At 34.8% G+C, this 22,587-nt stretch overlaps 2 protein-coding genes across 2 annotated transcripts; one reads left to right on the forward strand and one right to left on the reverse strand.

Moving 5' to 3' along the window:
* Positions 1-12,163: 12,163 nt before the first annotated feature.
* LOC104869834 (olfactory receptor 7E24-like) lies at positions 12,164-12,745 on the forward strand. The gene has a single exon (XM_033757510.1). The coding sequence runs from the start codon at positions 12,164-12,166 to the stop codon at positions 12,743-12,745; it is 582 nt and encodes a 193-aa protein (XP_033613401.1).
* Positions 12,746-20,785: 8,040 nt separating this feature from the next.
* Positions 20,786-21,751, reverse strand: LOC104869842 (olfactory receptor 7D4). The gene has a single exon (XM_010635201.3). It carries the CDS (start codon positions 21,749-21,751, stop codon positions 20,786-20,788), a length of 966 nt encoding a protein of 321 aa, XP_010633503.3.
* Between the last annotated feature and the right edge of the window lie 836 nt (positions 21,752-22,587).

The following is a 22,587-nucleotide window of genomic DNA, read 5'->3' on the forward strand; positions in this document are numbered from 1 at the left end:
TTTCCAAATAAATTTTGTGATTGTTTTCTGCAGTTCTGTGAAATATACTGTTGGTATTTCAAGCAGGATTGCATTGTATCTGTACAGCAGTTTTTGAAGTAAGGCCATTTTCACTATATTCCATTCCTATGAATCTCTCTTATTATACTTCCCCTCAACTTGAACATAATTATAGCCTCTTTTTGTCTTTATTTGTGCTTTCATGGATGCATCATTGTCATGAATTAATTGTAAATATTTAACTTTTCAGGCTTTTTTTTGCCTTTGGAGTAGGGCTAGAAGTCAATTGGTATAAGATATGATGAATAAGTTTGATAAAGACACACCATAATTTATGAGTCTACCTTTGTATTGGATGGAACACAGTGGCACCATTCACTGTATTGTAATCACACATTTGAAGACATGCATGCAGAAATATAAAAAATTTCAAATTTATTGATAATTAAAATAATAAAATGTTATTAAATATTTTCAAAATGGTTTCAAAGTTAAATGACAAGAATAAGTGATACCAGTGAATCATTTCTAATGCCTAAATGCATCAACAGCACTTTTCTGAACCCTGATTTAGGAAAGACCACATAAAATGTATACACAAATATTCTGATGAACTTGGTCTCAGACTGATACCAGCCTTGGTGGATATTATGACATATCTTCAGGTAAAAATGGGAATGGGACACACTGATTTACTCTATTTAAACGTTTTTAACATGCTCAATATAGTATATGCATGTACAGGTCTGGAAAAGCAAAACAGTACCCAGTAAATCTAACATGCATCAATAAAATGATTTGAAAACTATTATATGAGGTCTTATTTCTATACTATGCATTGTGCATCTTCCGAGACTTTTTTTTTTTTTGCAACACTTCATGTATATTTCTGTTTCGGACTAGTTTTCAATTAACTTATGCTGATAAAACAATGATACAGAATTTTTTATGGAGCTGAGATATGTAAGTTATAATTCATGTATTGGGAAGAACTGACATAAAATGTTAACAAGGGATAAAACTGTTGATACACAAATCTGGAACACACTTCAGATTCTCATTGGTGCTAATTCTTAACTATAAATAAGAAAGTTTAAGTTTAGAAGAAAATGAAACAGTTTCAACAGTTCACTATAGAATACAGGAAAAAATGCAAAAATATCTTCATGAGTTGTTTCACTGAGACTGGATGGTTTTTATGGAGACAAATATGGATATAAATAATTTCATGTATGTTTCTTAACATTTCAATATTTTCTTAGATACTGATCTCTATAGTGTGCACTGATGCCATATTTTTAAGTGAGCAGAGAGTCATGTTAGACTGTGTATTTTACTAAAAGACATAGATTAAGTTAGGCATAACTTGAAGACATTGGCATAGGAAAATACTTTATGAACAAATCCTCAGTAGCACAGGAATTAGCAGAAAGAATCAACAAGTGGGATTTCATCTTATTAAAAAGCTTCTGCAATGCAAAAGAAACCATCAACAGAACTAAAAGAAAACCTACAATGTGGAAAATAAATTTCACCAGATGCTCCGCAGACAAAGGACTGTTACCTAGAAAATATAAATAACTCAAAAATCAGGCCCACCAAATACAAAGAATAAAATACGTTGGCGGGGTTCTGGGGAGAAAGCAACCCTTCTCCATTGTTCTAGAATATATAAAGAACTTTAAAAAATCAAACCCCAAATATAAAGATCCGATTACAAAATGGGCATCTGAAATGAACAAACATTTCTCGGACAAAGAAGTAAAAGCAGCAAGGAAATATATAAAAAATGTTCCATATCACTAGTCATTTGAGAGATGCAGATGAAAACTACAATGAGATTCCACTTCATGCTGCAAAGAATTGCTGCTATCAAGAAATCAACTAATAAAATATGTTGCCAGGGTTCTGGGGAAAAAGGAACCCTTCTCCATTTTTGGTGGGAGTGCAGACTGGTGCAACCACTATGTAAATCAGTATGGAGATACCTCAAATAACTAGGTTTAGAGGTTCCAAGCCATCCCTCTGCTGGGTATCTTTTCAAAAGAATTAAATTAATCATACCAGAGTGACATATGCACACGTAGGTTTATAGCAGCACAATTTGTAATAGCTTAAACTTTAAAACAGCTCATTTGCCCATTGGTTGGAAACTGGATAAAGAAAATGTGGTTTTTCTATAAAATGCAATACTACTCAGCCATAAAGAATGGGAAATTAGAGTCATTCATAGGAAAATGAATATATAATGAGGATATACTCCTAAGTGAAATAAATAAGTCACACATGTATAAATACTAAATAGTTTCTCTGGTGTGAAAAACTATAACAGTACATAAGATCCTAATGATATAATTCACACTGTGAAATAGGAAGAAAAAGGCTAAAGGCTAGGGGAAGTGGGAAGCATAGGGGAAATGAAATAAGGGGAAAGGAAAAAAACATGAAAAAATAAAAAATGGAAATAAAGTATTTATAAATAGGGGAGGGGGTGAAGAGAGGGCAGGGATAAAGGGAAAAATGAGAACTAAGACCTGTCATGTAAAGGTACAAGATACCAGTGATGAATGTATCTGTACTGTATACCTAAAATGTACCAATAAACTCAATTAGAAAAAAAAAGGATACTGATTAGGACTTGGACTCCATGAGGGATAAACAGAAAATTTAGATAGTCACAATTTTTTATAGAGTAAATATTATTTGCGTTGCTGCTTATACCCCAAAAGGAAGGAAATCAATAAAGTCAGTAATGATTTAAATATTCTTGAAAAATAACTGGTACATAGTAATATTTTCATATTATAAACTATTGACTTTAATTATTTTCCATATAATGCAAAGCAAACTCTTGATGTTCACAAATATATGTGAAGAGAACTTCTTCCATTTACTTAGAATAAATAAGTCACATGTATAAATACTAAATAGTTTCTCTGGTGTGAAAAACTATAACAGTACATAAGATCCTAATGATATAATTCACACTGTGAAATAGGAAGAAAAAGGCTAAAGGCTAGGGGAAGTGGGAAGCATAGGGGAAATGAAATAAGGGGAAAGGAAAAAAACATGAAAAAATAAAAAATGGAAATAAAGTATTTATAAATAGGGGAGGGGGTGAAGAGAGGGCAGGGATAAAGGGAAAAATGAGAACTAAGACCTGTCATGTAAAGGTACAAGATACCAGTGATGAATGTATCTGTACTGTATACCTAAAATGTACCAATAAACTCAATTAGAAAAAAAAAGGATACTGATTAGGACTTGGACTCCATGAGGGATAAACAGAAAATTTAGATAGTCACAATTTTTTATAGAGTAAATATTATTTGCGTTGCTGCTTATACCCCAAAAGGAAGGAAATCAATAAAGTCAGTAATGATTTAAATATTCTTGAAAAATAACTGGTACATAGTAATATTTTCATATTATAAACTATTGACTTTAATTATTTTCCATATAATGCAAAGCAAACTCTTGATGTTCACAAATATATGTGAAGAGAACTTCTTCCATTTACTTAGAATACAGTAAGAAATATTTTATTATTTTATAATTTTGTTTAGTAAGAACTGTTTTTTTCTAGAGAAAGAATAATATTTCATATTCTCCTTGTTATGAAGGCAGGATGAGTCACTATGACCACTTGGATTGTGGTCACTCAGGTTCTTCATCTTTTAAATTTTTCACATGAGTATTTCTGACATAGTTGGGTATAGAAGTTTGTGAGTAACTCATAAATAAGTATTAAAAGAGTTCTAAGAAGATGTTCTTTGCCACAACTTACAGATTACTGAAGGTTATTGGACCTCCAGAGTGTATACACTATTAATGTGAACTTGGATTCAAAATATATCAAGTAGTTCATACCTGCACATGTTTCTCTTTTGTCCAAAAATGTTTTCTTTTGCAAAGGTGTGAAAGCTACTGAGAAGTACAGAATCTAATACTTGCTTCCGAATTCCATCCCTTATCACTCTCATATGTGTGCAGTCCACAGCTTGTCCGCTCAGCACTATTTCTGTGCAGTTACGTGGTCACAGGGCTCAGGAATCTGCTCATTATCCTGACCATCAGTTCTGACTCCAACCTCCACACTGCCATGTTCTTCTCTCCAGCTTCTCTGTGACTAATTTTGTTTCATCTTCGCCATGGTCTGAAAGATGATTGTGGACACCCACCCTCACTGCAAAGTCATCTACTATGTTGGCTGTTTGACAGAGAGGTCTCCCTTTTTATCTTTGGAAGCAGGAATCACAGGCTCCTGACTGTGATAGCCTGTGATCAGTTTGGGGCCATCTGCAACCCAATGACTCAATAGTTGGAAAACCTTGACTTTGTGGCTTCTTAGTTTTTTATTTTATTTTTGCTTAGTGTTTTCAACTCCTATCTGGTTCATTATATTGTCTTACAATTTTCTTAGTCCAGAGATGTGGAAATTGCTAATTTATTTTGCAACACTGACCACTATCTTAATCTTATTTGTTTAATTTTATTTTTTATTGAGTTTTTTGGTACATTTTAGGTATACAGTACAGTTTCATTCATCATTGAGATCTTGTACCTTTACATTACAGATGTTGGTTCTCATTTGTTCCCCTTGTCCCTTCCCTCTCTTCACCCCTCCTTCCCTCCCCTTTTACAAACATTTTATTTCCATTTTTTCATTTTCTCATATTTCTTTTTTGTTTTCCCTTGTTACCTTTGCCCCATCCTTCCCACTTTCCCTACACCTTTAGCCCGTTTCTTCCTATTTCACATTGTCTATTACACCATCAGGATCTTATGTACTATTATAGTTTTCACACCAGAGAAATTATTTGTTATTTACACATTTGTGACTTATTTATTTCACTTAGGAGTATATCTCAATATGTATCCATTTTCCTATGAATGAATAAGAAACCATAGGAACCTCATAAACACATGGAAATTGAACAACACACTCCTGAGAAAATCAATAGTTGACAGTGGAAATTAAAGAAGAAATTAGATTTTTTTGAGAAATAAATAATAATGCCAATATACCATACAGGAATCTATGGGACACAACGAAAGCAGTTCCTCATAGAAAATTCATAGCACTGAATGCCCACACTAGGAAAACAGAGCGAGCTCAAATAAACAACCTGATGATGAATCTTAGACTACTAAAAAAACAAGAGCAAGAAAAACCCAAAACTCGTACAAGAGAGGAAATTATAAAGATTAGAGCAGAAATGAATGCAATGGAAACTAAGAAAATGATACAAAAAAGAAATGTATTGAAAGAGTTGGTTTTTTGAAAGAATAAATAAAATTGATAAACCCTTAGCTAACCTTATCAAAAAAAGGAAAGAAAAGACTCAGATCCATTCAATTAGGAATGAAAAAGGTGAAGTCCAGAGGGTAATCAATACCTACTTTGAGAACCTTTAGTCAAAAAAATGGAAAACACAGAAGAAATGGACAGATTTCTAGACACTTATGAATTACCAATGTTGAAAGAAGATAAAAACTTTTTAAATACCTCAAATGCAATCAGTGAAATTGAAAATGTAATTAAAACTTACCAACAAAGAAAAGCCCATGTCGGGGTTGTGGGGAGAAAGGAACCCTTCTCCATTGTTGGTGGGAGTGCAGACTGGTACAACCACTATGGAAATCAATATGGAGATACCTCAAAGAGCTGGGAGTAGAGATTCCATTTTACCCAGTCATCTCTCTTCTGGATATCTTTCCAAAAAATTAAAAGAATCATAACAGAGTGATATATGCACACCCATGTTTACAGCTGCACAGTTTGTAATAAAATTTGGAAACAGCCCATTTGCCCATCAGTTGGAGATTGGATAAAGAAGATGTAGTTTTTCTATAAAATGGAAAACTACTCAGCCATAATGAATGAGAAATTAGATTCATTCATAGGAAAATGCATACATATTGAGGATATACTCCTAAGTGAAACAAATAAGTCACATGTGTAAATACAGAATAGTTTCTCTGGTATGAATAAACTGTAATAGTATATACGATCATAATGAGATAATTGGCAATATGAAATAGGAAGAAAAAGGCTAAAGGTGTAGGGAAAATCGGAAGGGTAGGGGAAAGGTAATAAAGGAAAAGAAAAAAATATGAGAAATTGTAAAAATTGAAATAAAGTGTTTGTAAATGGAGAGGGGAGGAAGGAGTGAAGGGAGGATACGGATAAGGGGGAAAAATGAGAACCAATACAGTCATGTAAAGGTACAAGATACCAATGATAAATGTAATTTTACTATATACCTAAAATGTACCAATCAATTCAATAAAAGAAAAAAAAAGAATGAGAAACTAGACTCATTCATAGGAAAATGGATACATATTGAGGATACACTCCTAAGTGAAATAAATAAGTCAAACATGTGTAAATACATAATAGTTTCTCTGGTGTGAAAAACTATAATAGTACAGAAGATCTAATGAGGTAACTGACATTGTGAAATGGGAAGAAAAGTGCTAAAGGTGTAGGGAAAGTGGGAAGGATAGGGGAAAGGTAATAAGTGAGAAAATATGAGAAATTGAAAAACTGGAAATAAAGTGTTTGTAAATAGGGAGGGAAGGAGAGGGTGAAGAGAGGGCACGGACCAGGGGAAAAATGAGAAGCAAGACCACCTGTCATGTAAAGGTACAAGATCCCAATAATGAATGTAACTGTACTGTATACCTAAAATGTACCAATAAACTCAATTAAAGAAAAAAAAAAAGCTCAGGTCCTGATGGATTCATTGCGGAATTTTACAAGATATATAGAGAAGAACTACTCTTAAATGTTTCAATTAAATTGAAAGGGAAGCAATACTTCCTAATTCATTCCTGAAAGCAAGTGTTACTTTGATTCCCAAATCATGGAAAGACCCAGCTAAAAAAGAAAACTACAAGCCAATCTCCTTAATGAATATAGATGCAAAAATCCTTGTTTGTTTTAACAACTTTCATAGTAACACAGTGAAGTATATCACTATGTTCTCCCTGCCCCTCATCTTACAGATTGTTTCCTCTTCCTAATTTTTTTACTCACACTGAAAAGCCCATTAATGGTTGGTAGTATAAAGTCTTCTCCAAGTGAGTCTCCCAACTGTCAGTTTGCTTATCTTATGCAAGAGGCATTGGTGTATGTGTTGGCTCAGCTGCATCAAAATTTACTACCTAGAGTGCAGTAGTTTCTATGATGTATACAGTGGCCCCCATTTTGCTGAATATCTTCATCTACTGTGTGAGAAACTGGGGCATTATAAACAGCCTGGCAAGACCCACAACAGAACAGTCCCCTCTGAGTATCTGTGCCATTCACTTGAATGTAGTTTGGAAAAAGCAGAGAAACCTAACATCTAGACTTCCAAAATCCTGGTGGGGTGAACAGGGAATTTTAATATTGAATATATATTTGACTTCAGAAAATAAAAATTACTTTAAATGTATGATGTTGTATCATCAAAATGTGTAATTAATTAATGTAGTAAATATTTTAAGTTGTTTGACATATGTATTCTACCCCATGGATGAAATAAAGGCAGATGGTTATTTAAAAACTACACATAAATAAAAGAAGCAAATTGTATATACCTATTTTACCTGAGTAGAGGAATAGCCCAAAATCTCTGTGGACATTTATTTTCTTCTTGTCTCCATCTTCCATTAGTGTCAGGAAGCCCTTAGAGAATGGGATGGCATGGACCGATTTGGTTAATTATGAGCTCTGCTTTTTGAGCCCCCAAGGTCACAGAGTAGTCAATGATCAACTTGCACTCCAGGCTTTCAGCTTGATGACACCAGTCCAGTGACCTCCATATCCATGTCCCAGGCTCATGGTTGTATGTTTGAGGAAGATCATATTTGACTATGTATTAGTTTCAATATTGTGTCACTGGGCAGCAGACATAGGAGAGTCTTTGGATATGGTTCCCTTGATTATGACCCAGCAGAGAAACAGCACCACCCAGTAAGTGCAGGGGGATCTCAATGATATGGGAAGTATCCTTGAAAGTATTTTTTCTTCATCATAAGGACAAATATGACCATTTAGGCAGTCAGGTGGAGAAGTAGAAATGTGAGAAATATGTTATAAGGAATGTAAAGCTATGTTCATGATTTTAGTGGGGAAAGCAGAATTATTATTTAAAATTTGCTATCTATATGCCCTGTTTTTATTTCTCATTGGTGTCTCACACATAGCAGAAGATATCCTCTTCTGCAGTGTTTCCTAAGCACACTAAAAGTTTTATGAAGTTGATGATAAGGATGTAGAGAAGGTAACCATAATATCACTAACTGGTTTTTCTGGTCTTCCCATATTCCAGGCACTGAATAATGTGTTCTATGTAGCTTGATTCACTTCATGTGCTTTTTCTGCCTGTAGTTATAATTAACTACATTATTATTGCTTGTAGAAAATGGAAATACTGTCATTTCCATGGAACCTGCAGTAGATTGTTCGGTAGCAAAATTATTCAATTGAATTCGGCTGTCTGAATACAGATATGGAATTATGGGAGAACTAACACTGGCAGATTTTCCTCAACAGCACAAAAAACCACTTCACTTCTTGGACACTCCAGGAAGGGATACTTTGCTCCCCATGCCTTTCCTGTTTGGGGTTCCTGAAAGCTCAAAAAGCAGAGCAATGAATAGCATTAGCTACATCTACCATAGGAAAGATAGGTCATCCTGTACATTTCTCTCCTGCCGCTCCTGCAGGGTATCTTGTAGCTTTCCATATTCTCTTCCATGTTTGCAATAATTTCACACAGCCTCAAGTGGGGATAACTCATGACATGATTTCATTTTCCTTTAGGAAATGTGAAAGTCCGAAGGGAAGAGGTATGGGGAAAAACAAGAACCAAGACATATCATGTAAAGGTACAAGATCCCAATGATAAATGTAACTGTATTGTTTGCTTTAAATGTACCAATGAACTTAATGGGGACAAATATGAAAGTATAATGTACCAGTGACTATATATGGAATCTCTGCTTATATCTTTCTCTGCTGTGCTAAAACGAAACATTTTACTGCATTGGACAGTATCTGTCAATTTATTTTTTAATCTTTTCTGTTCCACTTATTGCTTTTGACACATGTACATGATAATCTATTTAATTATACCTATATAAAATATTTAAAATGAAACAGAGTTATTCATTGGTTTAAAAGGGCACAAAGAGACAGGAAGAGGTCAATATGTGCTTCTGGCTTAGATATATTATTATATAACTTCATATCATTCAAGACTCCAGTGCGTTTTGAATAGTTTACACTATCAGTTAACTTCTTACTTGCATTATCATGTAATTAGTTCATAAGGAAACAACAAATCATACACATTTAAGCTCCAAACTTTGTTTAGTTGCCACCATACAGAGATGAGTATTATTCTCCTTATTTTCCTCAGGCAAATGAGTGCAGAGAGAAATAGATATATACGCACAATCTGCCTATTGTAGCAGGACAATGACCCACAACTAAAATGTTTGTTTTCCCAGTTCCATTTCTTGGCAAAAACTTCACCATTGGAGCAAAATGGAAATGTTGTTCCCTTCCTGATGATGAAATCGTTTGTGTGTTATCATAAAGAGTTCATGTCTGGACAGACTTCAGGGATATTTTGAAGATATATCTCAAGAAGAAAGTATGTGAATTTTAATGACCACCTCGTTGTTTTTAGAAAATAACCTGTGAAATTTTACATATATTTTTGTTAGAAATCAGAGAAGTATCACCCACCAATATATTTTCTACACATTTTCACATAACAAGTAAAGATGTACAAGAGTTTTGAAAACATTGACTTATTAAACTTAAAAGTTAAATGAAGTTTTTGTCTCTCAGATCATGGTGTCAATAGTTAAAGAACAATTCAAAGCACTTGAGCAAGTAATATCTTTCAGCCACAATACTTATTTTTTACAGTGCTTAGCTGAGTTTTGACACTCTATGGATAAATATTTAAGAAAACTGAATTCATAAATCAATGCTGGTCCAGAAATATTGAAAGGAAAATATACCCATACAATTGATAAGAATAGATTCTTATGAGACCAGGAGAGCAAGAGAATGAAATTATGGAGACATAGTAAGAATTCAGATTTCTTAGGTGATTGTTCAGATCTTATAAAATATTCCTGTTTTTATAAATACTATTAAATATTTATATGTCTGCATCTGTAGAGGTGTTAATAAATGGAAGATTTTCTAAATGCTAATAAATATGCTAAGACAGTGGTTCTCAACTCTAGTGTAACAGAGTAACACAAGAACCTGAAATGTAGATTTCAGATTAAATTTCATGGTCAGAGCCTATAGTGTCTGAATATATAAAAATATCCCTAAATAAATATATTAGCAAATTGGAACCAAGATTGATGCAAACTAAATTCTTTTAAAACATTTTTAAATGAACCACATAAAGTAGATAATTATTCCTATTATACAAATGAGGGAGGATTACATTATTTACAGATGTGTTTACCTATTTTTATGTAGTTTTTTGCTGCAGACAAATGCTTACATTATTCCATGTACTTTTCTACTGTGTGTTTTTCCCAAATAAATTTCAGTATAGTTCTACAAAAGATGTGTTTCAGTTTCTTTTACATACCTGAAATAAGAGAAATGCAATATGTATATTGGAAAAAATTGATGTGAAAATTTGTCAGTCAGAATTACAAAGGATAGAGCTCAGCCATGCTTTCTTTATTTCTAATGTATTTCATTGAAAATGAAAGGGTTTATGATCAGAAAAATAATAAAGCATATTTCTACCATACTGGAAAATACTGAGTCAGTAAACGGAACAAAGAGATGTCAAACTAGCAAATTTACTAGTTGTGCTGTATTATAAGAAAATTCTGAAGAAAATTAAAATGTCAAATGTGCTTTTTATTATTTTCTCATTGAATTTATTGGTACTTTTTAAATATACAGCACAGTTACATTTATCTTTTGGAACGTGATAGATCTTGGTTCTCATTCTCTTTTTTCACTGAGTTTATTGGTACATTTTAGGTATACAGTACAGTTACATTCATCATTGGGAACTTGTACCTTTACAGGACGGGTCTTGGTTCTCATTTTTCCCCTTGTCCCTGCCCTCCCTTCAACCTCTCCTCCCTTCCCTATTCACAGATACTTTATTTCCATTTTTTTCATTTTCTCATTTTTTTCTTTCCTCTTATTTCCTTTCCCCTAACGTTCTCCCACTTCCACTACACCTTTAGCCCTTGGTTTTCATTATTTAAAAAAATCATTGACGTACAGTGTGGGCCAGTGTTCCATTTGTGGTCATAATATACTAAAATTATGTGCATCTATTTTAGCCTTATTTGTACATGTAAGAGTAAGACAAGGCTAAGAGTTACATATTATATAACTGATGAACAAACAAAGGCTGAAAGAGCTCTTATCTCATTGAAAGATGAAAATCAGAAAACCCAAGAATGATGAAAATATCTGTGAGGTTACTGGCTCAACACAGCATGTTCTGATGATGATCAAATTTACTTTATTTTCAGGTAATGCAGTCCTACATCTTGTAGTAGTTTAAACACCTGAAGTAAAGACATATTGTACCATTTTCTAAGATTAAAGTAATATATTTGAATACATTTCATTTTTTCCAATAGGATCTTATTTTAATCTCTCATTGAGTTTATTGGTACATTTTAGGTATACAGTGCAGCTACATTCATCATTGGGATCTTGTACCTTTACATGACAGGTCTTGATGCTCATTTGGCTTAACTTTCTTTCAATACATTTTGCAAAATAAAAATTGTGTGTACTTTACTGGGTTCAAAAATTCATGTTTCCTAAATTTTTTGATTGCCTAGCAAGACTATACTGAAGGTAGTGGAAAACAACTCAATAATAAAAGACTTGATGAAAGTCAAGTTTGTCACAGTAAAACAAATTTGCTGAAGGTTTTGGCCTTCATTCAGGGATAATTTGACTGGGAATATTCAAATGTATAACATATATATTTTTGTGCTATTTATTGGTTTCATGTTCTAATGAATTTTCTTTTTAAAAAGGTGTTCAACAACTATCAAAACATATAATCTAGCATGTGTCTCAGAATACCATCTCCTGGGCTTCTCAGAGGATCCACACTTGCAGCCCATCCTGTTGTGGATGTTCCTGTCCATGTACCTGGTCACAGTGCTCGGGAACCTGCTCATCATCCTGGCCATCAGCACTGACTCCCACCTCCACACCCCCATGTACTTCTTCCTCTCAAATCTGTCCTTTGTTGACAACATCTGTTTCATCTCTACTACAGTTCCCAAGATGATTGTGGACATCCTAAGTAACAGTAGAGTCATTTCCTATGAGGGACGCCTCACACAGATGTTTGTGTTTCTCATTTTTGCAAGTATGGATGACATGCTTCTGATTGTGATGGCCTATGACCGCTTTGTGGCCATCTGTCGCCCCCTGCATTACACAATCATTGTGAACCCACGCCAGTGTGTCTTACTGGTTTTGCTGTCTGTCCTTATTAGCTTTGTGGAGTCCCAGCTGCATAATTCAGTTGTTTTACAATTTACCTGCTTCAAAGATGTGGAAATTGCTAATTTCTTCTGTGACCCTTCTCAACTCCTTAGCCTTTCATGTTCTGATCCTTTAATCAAAACCATAGTCAAATATATTGGTGGTATTATCTTTGGCATTTTTCCCATCATAGGGATTTTTTTTCTTACTATAAAATTGTTTCCTCCATTCTAAAATTTCAGTCATCTGGGGGGAGGTACAAAGCCTTTTCTACCTGTAGTTCTCATCTGTCAGCACTTTGCTTATTTTATGGAAGTAGTATTGGAACATACCTTGGTTCAGATGTGTTGTATTCTCCCAGCAAGGGCATGGTGACCTCACTTATGTACACAGTGGTCACCCCTATGCTGAATCCCTTCATCTGCAGCCTGAGGAACAGCGACATCAGCAGCACACTGAAGAGAATCTACAGTTGGAGAGTGTAAACCCAAATGTTTGGCATCCCTTTGGATTGTAGGCTTGAAAATATTGTGAAATTAAATACCCCAAACTCACTTTTAAATGCTGATCACTGTATTTCTGAAGTTTGATATCTTCAATATTTTATTATGTTTCAAATCTACTTGTGGCAGGTAGAAATCATATGGATGCAAAGTTCCATTTTGGAATTGAAAAGCATTGGATATAGATAAAGAGTAATGTTTGCACAAAAATGGTACCAGCACATGCTTGAGAATTGTAAAACTGAGACGTCTAATTATGTCCTACTTCAGTGAAGAATGGAAATAAAATGCTAAGGTTCTTTTGATTTAAAGGAAGAAAATAACAAACTGAATGGTACACTTGAGATACCTCTTGAGTAACAGATGATCTAAAACATTTTATGGACATTAATTTTATCACTATTCTTCAATTTCCATTACATTTCAGAAGTCATTTGAGACTGGGATAACATGGACCAATTTGGCAGTTAAGAGCTCTGTGCATTGAGCCTCAAGATTATAGTACATAGTCATTCAGTTCCTGCTGACTTTCATTTTGATTGCTCCAATCAGTTCCATACTGCTCTGCCTTCTCCATCATGGTTGTCTGAAATAGGATATCCCTACCTGATATTGTTAATGCCAGTGTGCTGGGTAGAGCCTTCAGTGCTCCTTTGGCAGGTGGAAGGTATGGGTTTGTAGATTTTGTACACAACACAGTAGAGACATCACTTAACTTAGTACAGTAAGTCGCTGAATTATGAACAATCCAGTTGCAAACCTCCACGGGTGTACTTATAAGATTTTATTTGTCAGATATGAATAAATGTGACATATGAACATTCTCCCAGAAATGAGCTCATTTATACGTAAGTGGGAGACTTATTTAATTGTTAAAGGGAAAGAAGGATGGAGGAAGGTCTATTGGAGCTATTTCTTTCCATCACGAGCACACATGAAAGTTTGGATAGTGAGATGTTCCAATAGAATTGTGCACACTCTTCACCACAGGAGTCTTTAGTCTTATGTACTTGTGTGTGATGGGATTTTCATATTCTCGAAGTTTACTTTTGCTTCCATACTGGTGTTGCTTCCTAGACATCTAATCCATGACAGTAGATTTTCTATGCCTGTAATATGTTTCCTCAGCATCTCAAAGGAAAATTTCTACCTAGGGTGCTGAAAAGGATCAGCATGATAACAGAAGTAAAAAAAGCATCATTACTCAATATTGAGGGATTCCTAAATGGCAACATCTGAGTTATCAATTACATATTTTTTTCATTTTAATACCATTTTTAAGCATAAGAGAGATATATTAATACTTTTAAAGAATGAAAAGGATACACTATTTTTGTGTAACCTATTACATGTTGTTGGGTAGAACAACATTGTATTACTTTAAAAGACAGGATACATTTCACTGTAATTTAGACTAATTAGCTCTGATATTCTTGGACTTCTACATTGTTCAGATGAGTATAAAATACTTCATCACTAACTCACATGCCAGTTCGTAAAGATTTCAAAGGAGATGGACTTGTCACAACTTAGATTGCTGAAGGTGTATGTACCTGAAGGGTGTGAATGTTACCAGTGAAACCTTGGATTACAAATATATAGAGCATTTGTTCCTGAACATTTTTTTCTTCTGCGTAACCATCTTTTCTTTTTCCCAGATGCCCAAGATATCTAGAAGGATTAAATCTAACATTTGCTTCAGAATTCCATCTCCTGGGATTTTAAGATGTTCTATACCTACAGCCTGTCCTCTTAGGACTGTTTCTGTCCATGTACCTGATCAATGTACTCAAGTACTTTCACTTTCTTGCTGTAATCTCTGACTCTCACCTCCATATCTCTATGATTTTCTCATCTTCAACCTCTACTGGACTAATATTTTCATCTCCACCATGGTTACAAGATGATTATATACATACAAACTTACAGCAGTAATTCCACATGTGCACTGCTGGAAAGCACTCTCCCTCATTCTTGTGTTTGTGATATGGATGTCATGCTACTGATAGTGATGGCCTCAGGTAGCCCTCTGTAACCCCCCAAGGTACTGGATCTTCAGAAGCCCTTGACTTTGTGGCTTCATAGTTTTGATTTTCATTTTTCCACAGAATTTGTATTCCCATTCCCTAATTTTATTCTCTTAAAATTTATCTACATAAGGATGTGAAAAATTGCTCACTTTTAAATTGAGTTTACTGGTACATTTTAGGTATACAGTACAATTACATTTACTGGAGTCTTGTACCTTTACATGACAGGTCTTGGTTCTCATTTTTCCCCTTGTCCCTGCCTTCCCTTCACCCCCTTCTACCCTCCCTATTTATAAACATTTTATTTCCATTTTTTCATTTTCTCATATTTTTTTCTTTTCTCTTATTATCTTTCCCCTACCTTTCCCACTTTCCCTACACCTTTAGCCCTTTTCTTCCCATTTCACATGATCAATTATCTCATTAGGATCTTATGTACTATTATAGTTTTTCACACCAGAGAAACTATTTGGTATTTACACGTGTGCCTTATTTATTTCGCTTAAGAGTATATCCTTAATATTTATCCATTTTCCTATGAATGAATCTAATTCCTCATTCTTTGTGGCTGAATAATATTCCATTTTATAGAAAAACCACAATGCCCAAAATCTAGTCTATTTTGACAACTTCTCCAGAAATGATAAAGTATATTTCCAATGCCATGTTCTTCCCCACCCTCAATCTAATGGATCATTTTCTCAGACTACAACATTGTTTTCTCATTCTGAAAATCATCATACTGAAATAGGAAGAATAAAATTTTCTCTACACATGTGTCTCAATTTTCAGTTGTTTGCTTATTGGATGGAACAGGTGCTGGAGTATATGATGGCTCAGCTGTGTTAAACTTTCCCAGAAACAGTGTTCCAGCTGCAATGATGTACACAATGTTCTGAATCCCTTTGTCTACAGCCTGAAGAATACAGTCAGTAAAAGTACCCTAGGAAGACTCCACAGTTGAAAATTCTAGTCTCAGTACCTTTGACATTCGTTTAAATATAGTTTGGTAAAAGGAAAGTGACCGAATATCTAGACTTGTAAATTCTCCTTCTCTGGTCATGTTAGTATTGTACATTTGTAATCAATTTCTTACAAATTTTATAGTTTACTGCTGGGTGGATGAACAGAGAAATTTTAAGTTGTGTTTTCACTTTTAGATTGGAAAATAAAAAGTTCCTGAACATCTATAATGTCAAGTGTTCCAGGATAATGTGAATGTAATTAAAGTTACTGAAGTGCATACAATGTGTTTTGCTTTGCGTATTTTAATACAGAAGTGAAATGAAAGCAGATAGATATTTAAATATTGTATAATAAAAAATAAAATAAAACAGAAGTGATTAGGATGTACTAACTTTATCTGAGTAGTGGAAGACCTCAAAACTTCTTGTGGACATTTCCTTACTTATCTCCATTGTATTAGGTTAGAACGCCCTTAGAGATTGGAATGGCATAGGCCAATTTGGCCATTTATGAGTACTGTGCATAGAGCCTCCAATATCATATAAGTATAAATAATTTCTTTCTGCACTCCACCCTTTAGTGTGATGACTCAAGTACAGTGAGCTCCATAGCTATATCCCAGTCTTCATGGTGGTCTGAATCATGAAATTGGCATCTAGGGTGTGAAGGGAGGCAGAGGCATGGGGAGAAAATGAGAAGCAAGACCTGTCATGTAAAAGATACTAGATCCCTATGATGAATGTAACTGTACTGGATACCTACAAAAGTACCAATAAACTCGATGAGGAAAAAATACAATTGGCATCTGAATTTGTATTACTTTTAATCTTGAGGGCAGAGCCTGAGCTTTCATTGGACAACAGATGTAGGAGGGTCTGCTCTCCTTGGCTATGATCCAGCAGAGAAACAGCATCACTTAGTAAGTGCAGAGGTAACTCATGGATATGGGAAGGATGCTTGAAATATTCTTTCCTCATTGTAAAGACAAACAACAATTTGGGTAGTTAGATGGGAAAGAATAAATATAAAAATACTAGTTAAAAGTAATGGAAATTTTATGTCCTTTGTGATAGTGAGGAAGACAGAATTATTATTTCAAATTTGCCTTCTATAAATTCTATTCTCCCACTGGTGTCTCACACATAATAGCAGAAAATGGGTCCCTTTGCAGTGTTTTCTAAGCACTCCAAATGATTATGAAGGAAATGCTAAGTGTGCAGAAGAGGAGGACAGTAACCATAACATCATGAATGGGTTTGAAGGCATTGTTGTAACTTGTTTTATTTCTTATGTTTTGTTCCCCTATATTTAAAAGGCACATTATTATTGTGTATATAATTGAAAGACCTGGTAACTAACTGCATCTTAGTAGATTTGTTGGGTAAAACTGATTTCTCACATAGAGCTCTGAGCATCAATCCTGGCAGATTGTCGCCTTTATAACGCAACCGAGAATTTCATGTTTCTGCCACCCCAGGAAGGCATGCCTGTGCTTTTCCTTTTGGGGGTTTCTATTAGCTCAGAGAATAGAACAGTGTGTGGCACCAGGTGCATCCACCATAAGAAAGACAGACAGAGATCACAGGCAAATACCACAGAAGAGCACGCACTTGCTAATTCAACACATATTTCTGTCCTGCTACCACCACAAGACATTATTTCAACTTTCTAGATCCTCTTCGTGCATGTAATTATTTCATACACTATCACTTGGGGACATGTAAGGACCGGATTATATTTCCATTTAGTGACTAAGAGAGTTAAAAATTGTACCTTAGATGCTCCTGTGGTTAAAACTGCACTGTATCTGCTTAAACATTTCTGATGCTTAGGAAACAATGAAAATTTTAATTCATTGGACAGAATGTGTGAGATTAATTTTTAATTTTTTGAGGTCCACTTATCAATTTTGTGACATAGGACAGGTCATTAGTATCTCTGGGGCATAACATAGTCTTTGTGTTGATTTCTAGTTGGCACAACTGCCCCGAGTGTGGATTAAACAGATAATAATTGCTCCACATGAGGTTAATGCATGTAATATAAAATTAGGGCAAAAGAGAATGCAAATATAAAAATTGTTGATCATAAGTATGTCTTAATAGTACTCAATAAGTCCTGTGACCTAAGGTTACCCTTTCCCTCTTTTTGTAACAGGGCATTTTATTTTTTATTTTTGTGTATAATTATATGCATAAATTTGAAGAGAAATAATGTGCACAGCCTATTTTTTATTCAGCACAGATGAGGTATCCACAATGAAATAAAAAGTCTTTCAAATACTGAATGAAGCTTCTCTTGTTGACAATAACTATCACTGATCAGCGTGACTTGGGCACATTTCATATGTTCTGTCTGTGCACTCCTTCCTTTAATGAATGCCCCCTAGATGAAGACACAAGATTAAACAGTTCATGTGTATGTCATGTGTATATACTTCATTAATTTAGTCCCTATCAATCATTTAAAGAAGCACTGCAGGGCCGGGGATTTAGCTAAGTGGTTCTGGGGACTGCCTCACAAGTGCAAGGACCTGAGCTCTATCCAAAAAAAAAAAAAAAAGAAGGGGAAGCACAAAGAAAAGTATGCAAGTCAAGCAGTACCTAAGGCTGAGACAAAGTTTACAGCTTCACATTATTCCATGTTCCAGTGCCACTTGAGCTGTATTTCTTTCTGCTTGCATAGTGATGTGATTCTTTATTTTAAAAACATCAAAAACTTAGAAGGAAAAAATGAGAGGGAAGGAAGGAAGTGGAACAAATAAATTAAATAAACAAGAAAATAAAGGAGAATGGAGTAAAAGGAGGCAAGGAAGGAAGGAGGGAGGCAAAAGGACTCGAAGTGGAATGTAAGAAAAAAAATGAAGGCCACAGGGACTGTAACAACATCTTAGAGTTACCCTAAGCATGACAGGACTATGAATTAAATGAACAAGTTCTCTTCAAGGAGTAGTTTTCACATTGAAAATCCAGTCATTGGTTTTATTTTTTTCCTCATTGAGTTTATTGGTACATTTTAGGTATACAGTACAGTTACATTCATCATTGGGTTCTTGTACCTTTATATGACAGGACTTGGTTCTTATTTTTCCCCTTGTTCCTGCCCTCCCTTCATCCCCTCCTCTCCTCCCAATTTACAAACATTTTATTTCCACTTTTTCATTTGCTCCTCTTTTTTCTTTCCCTTATTACCTTTTCCTACCCTTCCCACTTTCCCTACATGTTTAGCCCTTTTCTTCCTATTTCATATTGTCAATTATCTCATTAAGATCTTATGTACTATTATAGTTTTTCACACAAGAGAAACTATTCAGTATTTACACAATGTGTGACTTATTTATTTCACTTAGAAGTATATCCTCAATATGTATCCATTCTCCTATGAATAAATCTAATTCCTCATTCTTTGTGACTGAGTAGCATTCCACTTCTAGATAAACCACATCTTCATTATCCAGTTTCCAACTGACGGACAAATGGGCTGTTTCCAAGCTTTAGCTATTACAAACTGTGCTACTATAAACATAGGTGTGCATATATCACTGTGCTATGATTCTTTCAATTCTTTTGGAAAGATACCCAGCAGAGGGATGGCTGGGTCAAATGGAACCTCTACTCCCACAGCTCTTTGAGATATCTCCATATTGATTTCCATAGTGGTTGCACCAGTCTGCACTCCCACCAACAATGGAGAAGGGTTCCTTTCCCCCACAACCCTGCTAACATTTGTTATTGAGTGATTTTTTGATAGCAGTCATTCTTTGTGGGGTGAGGTGGAATCTCAGATGAAAACATTCATTGGTTTTAAAGGTGTAAGATAGCCATCTTGGAATGGTGAACTTTGTGTCAGTAAGTTATACTCCATCTTAATGTTGATTTCTTCTTTTGCAAAATGTGGTGAATGAAAGAAAATATCTCCAATAAATATTTTCAGGATTAAATGAAGACATCTAAAAGCCACAAGCACAATCCTAAATGCTAAGCAATTTGCCTTGACTATTGTGTATTTTCAATACATTTTTTAAAAAAATAAGACAAAAATAACCTAAAATGAAAATGAAAAACACTAACATTCAGGAAAATAGCTTTTCAGTAACACTTTAATACCTACATAATATTTTATATACTTATAGGGTAAGAAGCAACGTTTTCATGTACATATTCTTAGTAGTATTATCAAATCAGGGCCATTGACACATACATCATATCAAATATTTAGCACATTGTTATAGTGAGAATATTTAAGGTCATTAATGAGATAATTTTGGGGGATAACATATTGGTACTTCATGTTTTAGGTGCGTCAAACATGAAGTTAGAAATATCAGGTCCGATTGTAAGAAAACTGACCAAATATGAAATGGAATTGTGAAATTTTAATTTTATCGGTACATATATGCATCACGTAGTGGTTACATTCCTCGTGGGGAACTGCTGCGTGGAAATGTCGTGTCAGCCCTTTTTTCCACGTTTATCCCCTCTTCCAACAGGAAAGTGATCTCAAGAATTAAATAACTAATGATGAGGAGAAATTCATTTGGCAAACAGTTTTGAGTGGCACAAGAGACATGAAAGACTGAGGCAAAAAAGATACATGTATATATATATATATATATCTGGGTTGGGGATGTGAACAAGAGGAATTGCATCTTTTAGACAGGAAGGGTTATAGGTAGAGCCAAGTGTTTAGGAATAGAAAAATTAATCAATGTGTTTTAGAAAAATAATGAAATAAGGATATTGAACATCACAATATTTGCCTTAGGAAATGAAATGCTAATTCAGTACTAAAGATATTGGACCATCAAAGACAAGAGCCTGTTCTGCTGAGGAGTCTTCCCAGGGCCCCTTCACGTCTTTGTTCCTCAGGCTGTAGATGAAAGGGTTCATCATAGGGGTGACCACAGTGTACATCACAGAGGATACTGTGCTTCCCTGGGAAGAATGAGTTACAGAAGAACTGAGATATACTGCAATTCCTGTTCCATCGAACAAGGAGGCCACACAGAGGTGAGACCCACAGGTGGAAAACGCTTTATACCTGCTTGCTTTGGAAGACATCCCCATTACTGTGGAGAAAATCTTAGAGTAAGAGAAGAGGATACCGGTGAAAGGAAACATACCCAGGAGGGCAATTGTTACAAACAACACAGCATTATTAATTCTGGTATCAGAGATGGCCACCTTGAGAAGTGGAGGCAGCTCACAGACAAAATGAGGGATTTTAGTACCTCTAGAAAACGTCAGATGCAGTACCAGTAGAAGGTGAAGCAGTGCATCCCAGAAGATGATGAACCAAGAAATCAGAACCAGGAGGCAACATAGGCGAGGGTTCATGATGACCATGTAGTTCAGAGGGTGACAAATGGCCACAAAGCGGTCATAAGCCATGATGGTCAGTAAGAAATTATCCATTCCAATGAAAATCATAATAAAATATACCTGAGTGAGGCACTCTGAATAGGAGATGCCTTTATGCTGTGTGTGGATATTCACCAGCATCTTTGGGACCATGGTGGAAGTGAAACAGATATCCACAAAGGACAGGGTGGAGAGGAAGAAGTACATCGGGCTATGGAGGTGGGAGTCTGAGATGACAGCCAGGATGATGAGCAGGTTCCCAAGTACTGTAACCAGGTAAGTAGACAGAAACAGTCCAAAGAGAAAGGGTTGCAGTTTAGGATTTTCTGAGAGGCCCAGGAGGAGGAATTGTGATGTGCTTGTATGGTTTTCTGCTCTCATATCACTGATGTATCTGCTGGAGTAGAGGTCAAATACAAAAAAATCTAAGAACTTGAGCTGGGCATGGTGGCACATGCCTGTAATCCCAGCACTTGAGGCTGAGACAGGAGGATCACTGTGAGTTCGAGACCAGCTTGGGCTACACAGTGAGTTCCAGGTCAGTCTCAACTACATCGTGAGACCCTGTCTCACTGAATAAATAAATAAATACATACATACACACATACATACATACATACTTACATACATAAATGGAACAAAAAACTAAGAACAAGAAACTGGTGCCTTGAGTAAATATCATTTGACAGTGTCACACTTTAGGTGAATTCATCATCTTTTGTTTAGTCTGACTAGTAAGAGTAGTTCCATAATCCAAGAGACAGTCTTTTAAAACTTTAAATGTTTATAATTTCTAGTAATTTTTTTTAATTCAGTAGAAATTTTTCCTGTCATATATTCCCTGGTTTTGATTCTCCTACATGGATCAGTAGTATAAATAATTTTTCTTTGACATATCCTGTTCAAAATAATTGAAAACATATTTCCTTAATTTTACCCATACTTCATTAATCTAATGATGCTAAAATAATGAATAAGCATAGACTTTCATCTCAATCTTTATTGTATGATTTGACACTTCCTAGTGATATGACACTGTCATGTTTTTGTTAATATGTGATTGTTAATGCTACCTCAATTGTGAAGTTTAAAGATGCACTTCTTAACTGTAGGAGCTCAATAAATGATAATTGTCATTGTTATTACAAATTGTTAAAGTAATTCTCTATGAAAGAAATATGAATATATATATGCATATATATGTGTATGTATGTATA

This window comes from Fukomys damarensis, unplaced genomic scaffold (assembly GCF_012274545.1).
Source record: "Fukomys damarensis isolate Sample0158 unplaced genomic scaffold, DMR_v1.0_HiC HiC_scaffold_30, whole genome shotgun sequence".
NCBI classification, from domain to species: domain Eukaryota; kingdom Metazoa; phylum Chordata; class Mammalia; order Rodentia; family Bathyergidae; genus Fukomys; species Fukomys damarensis.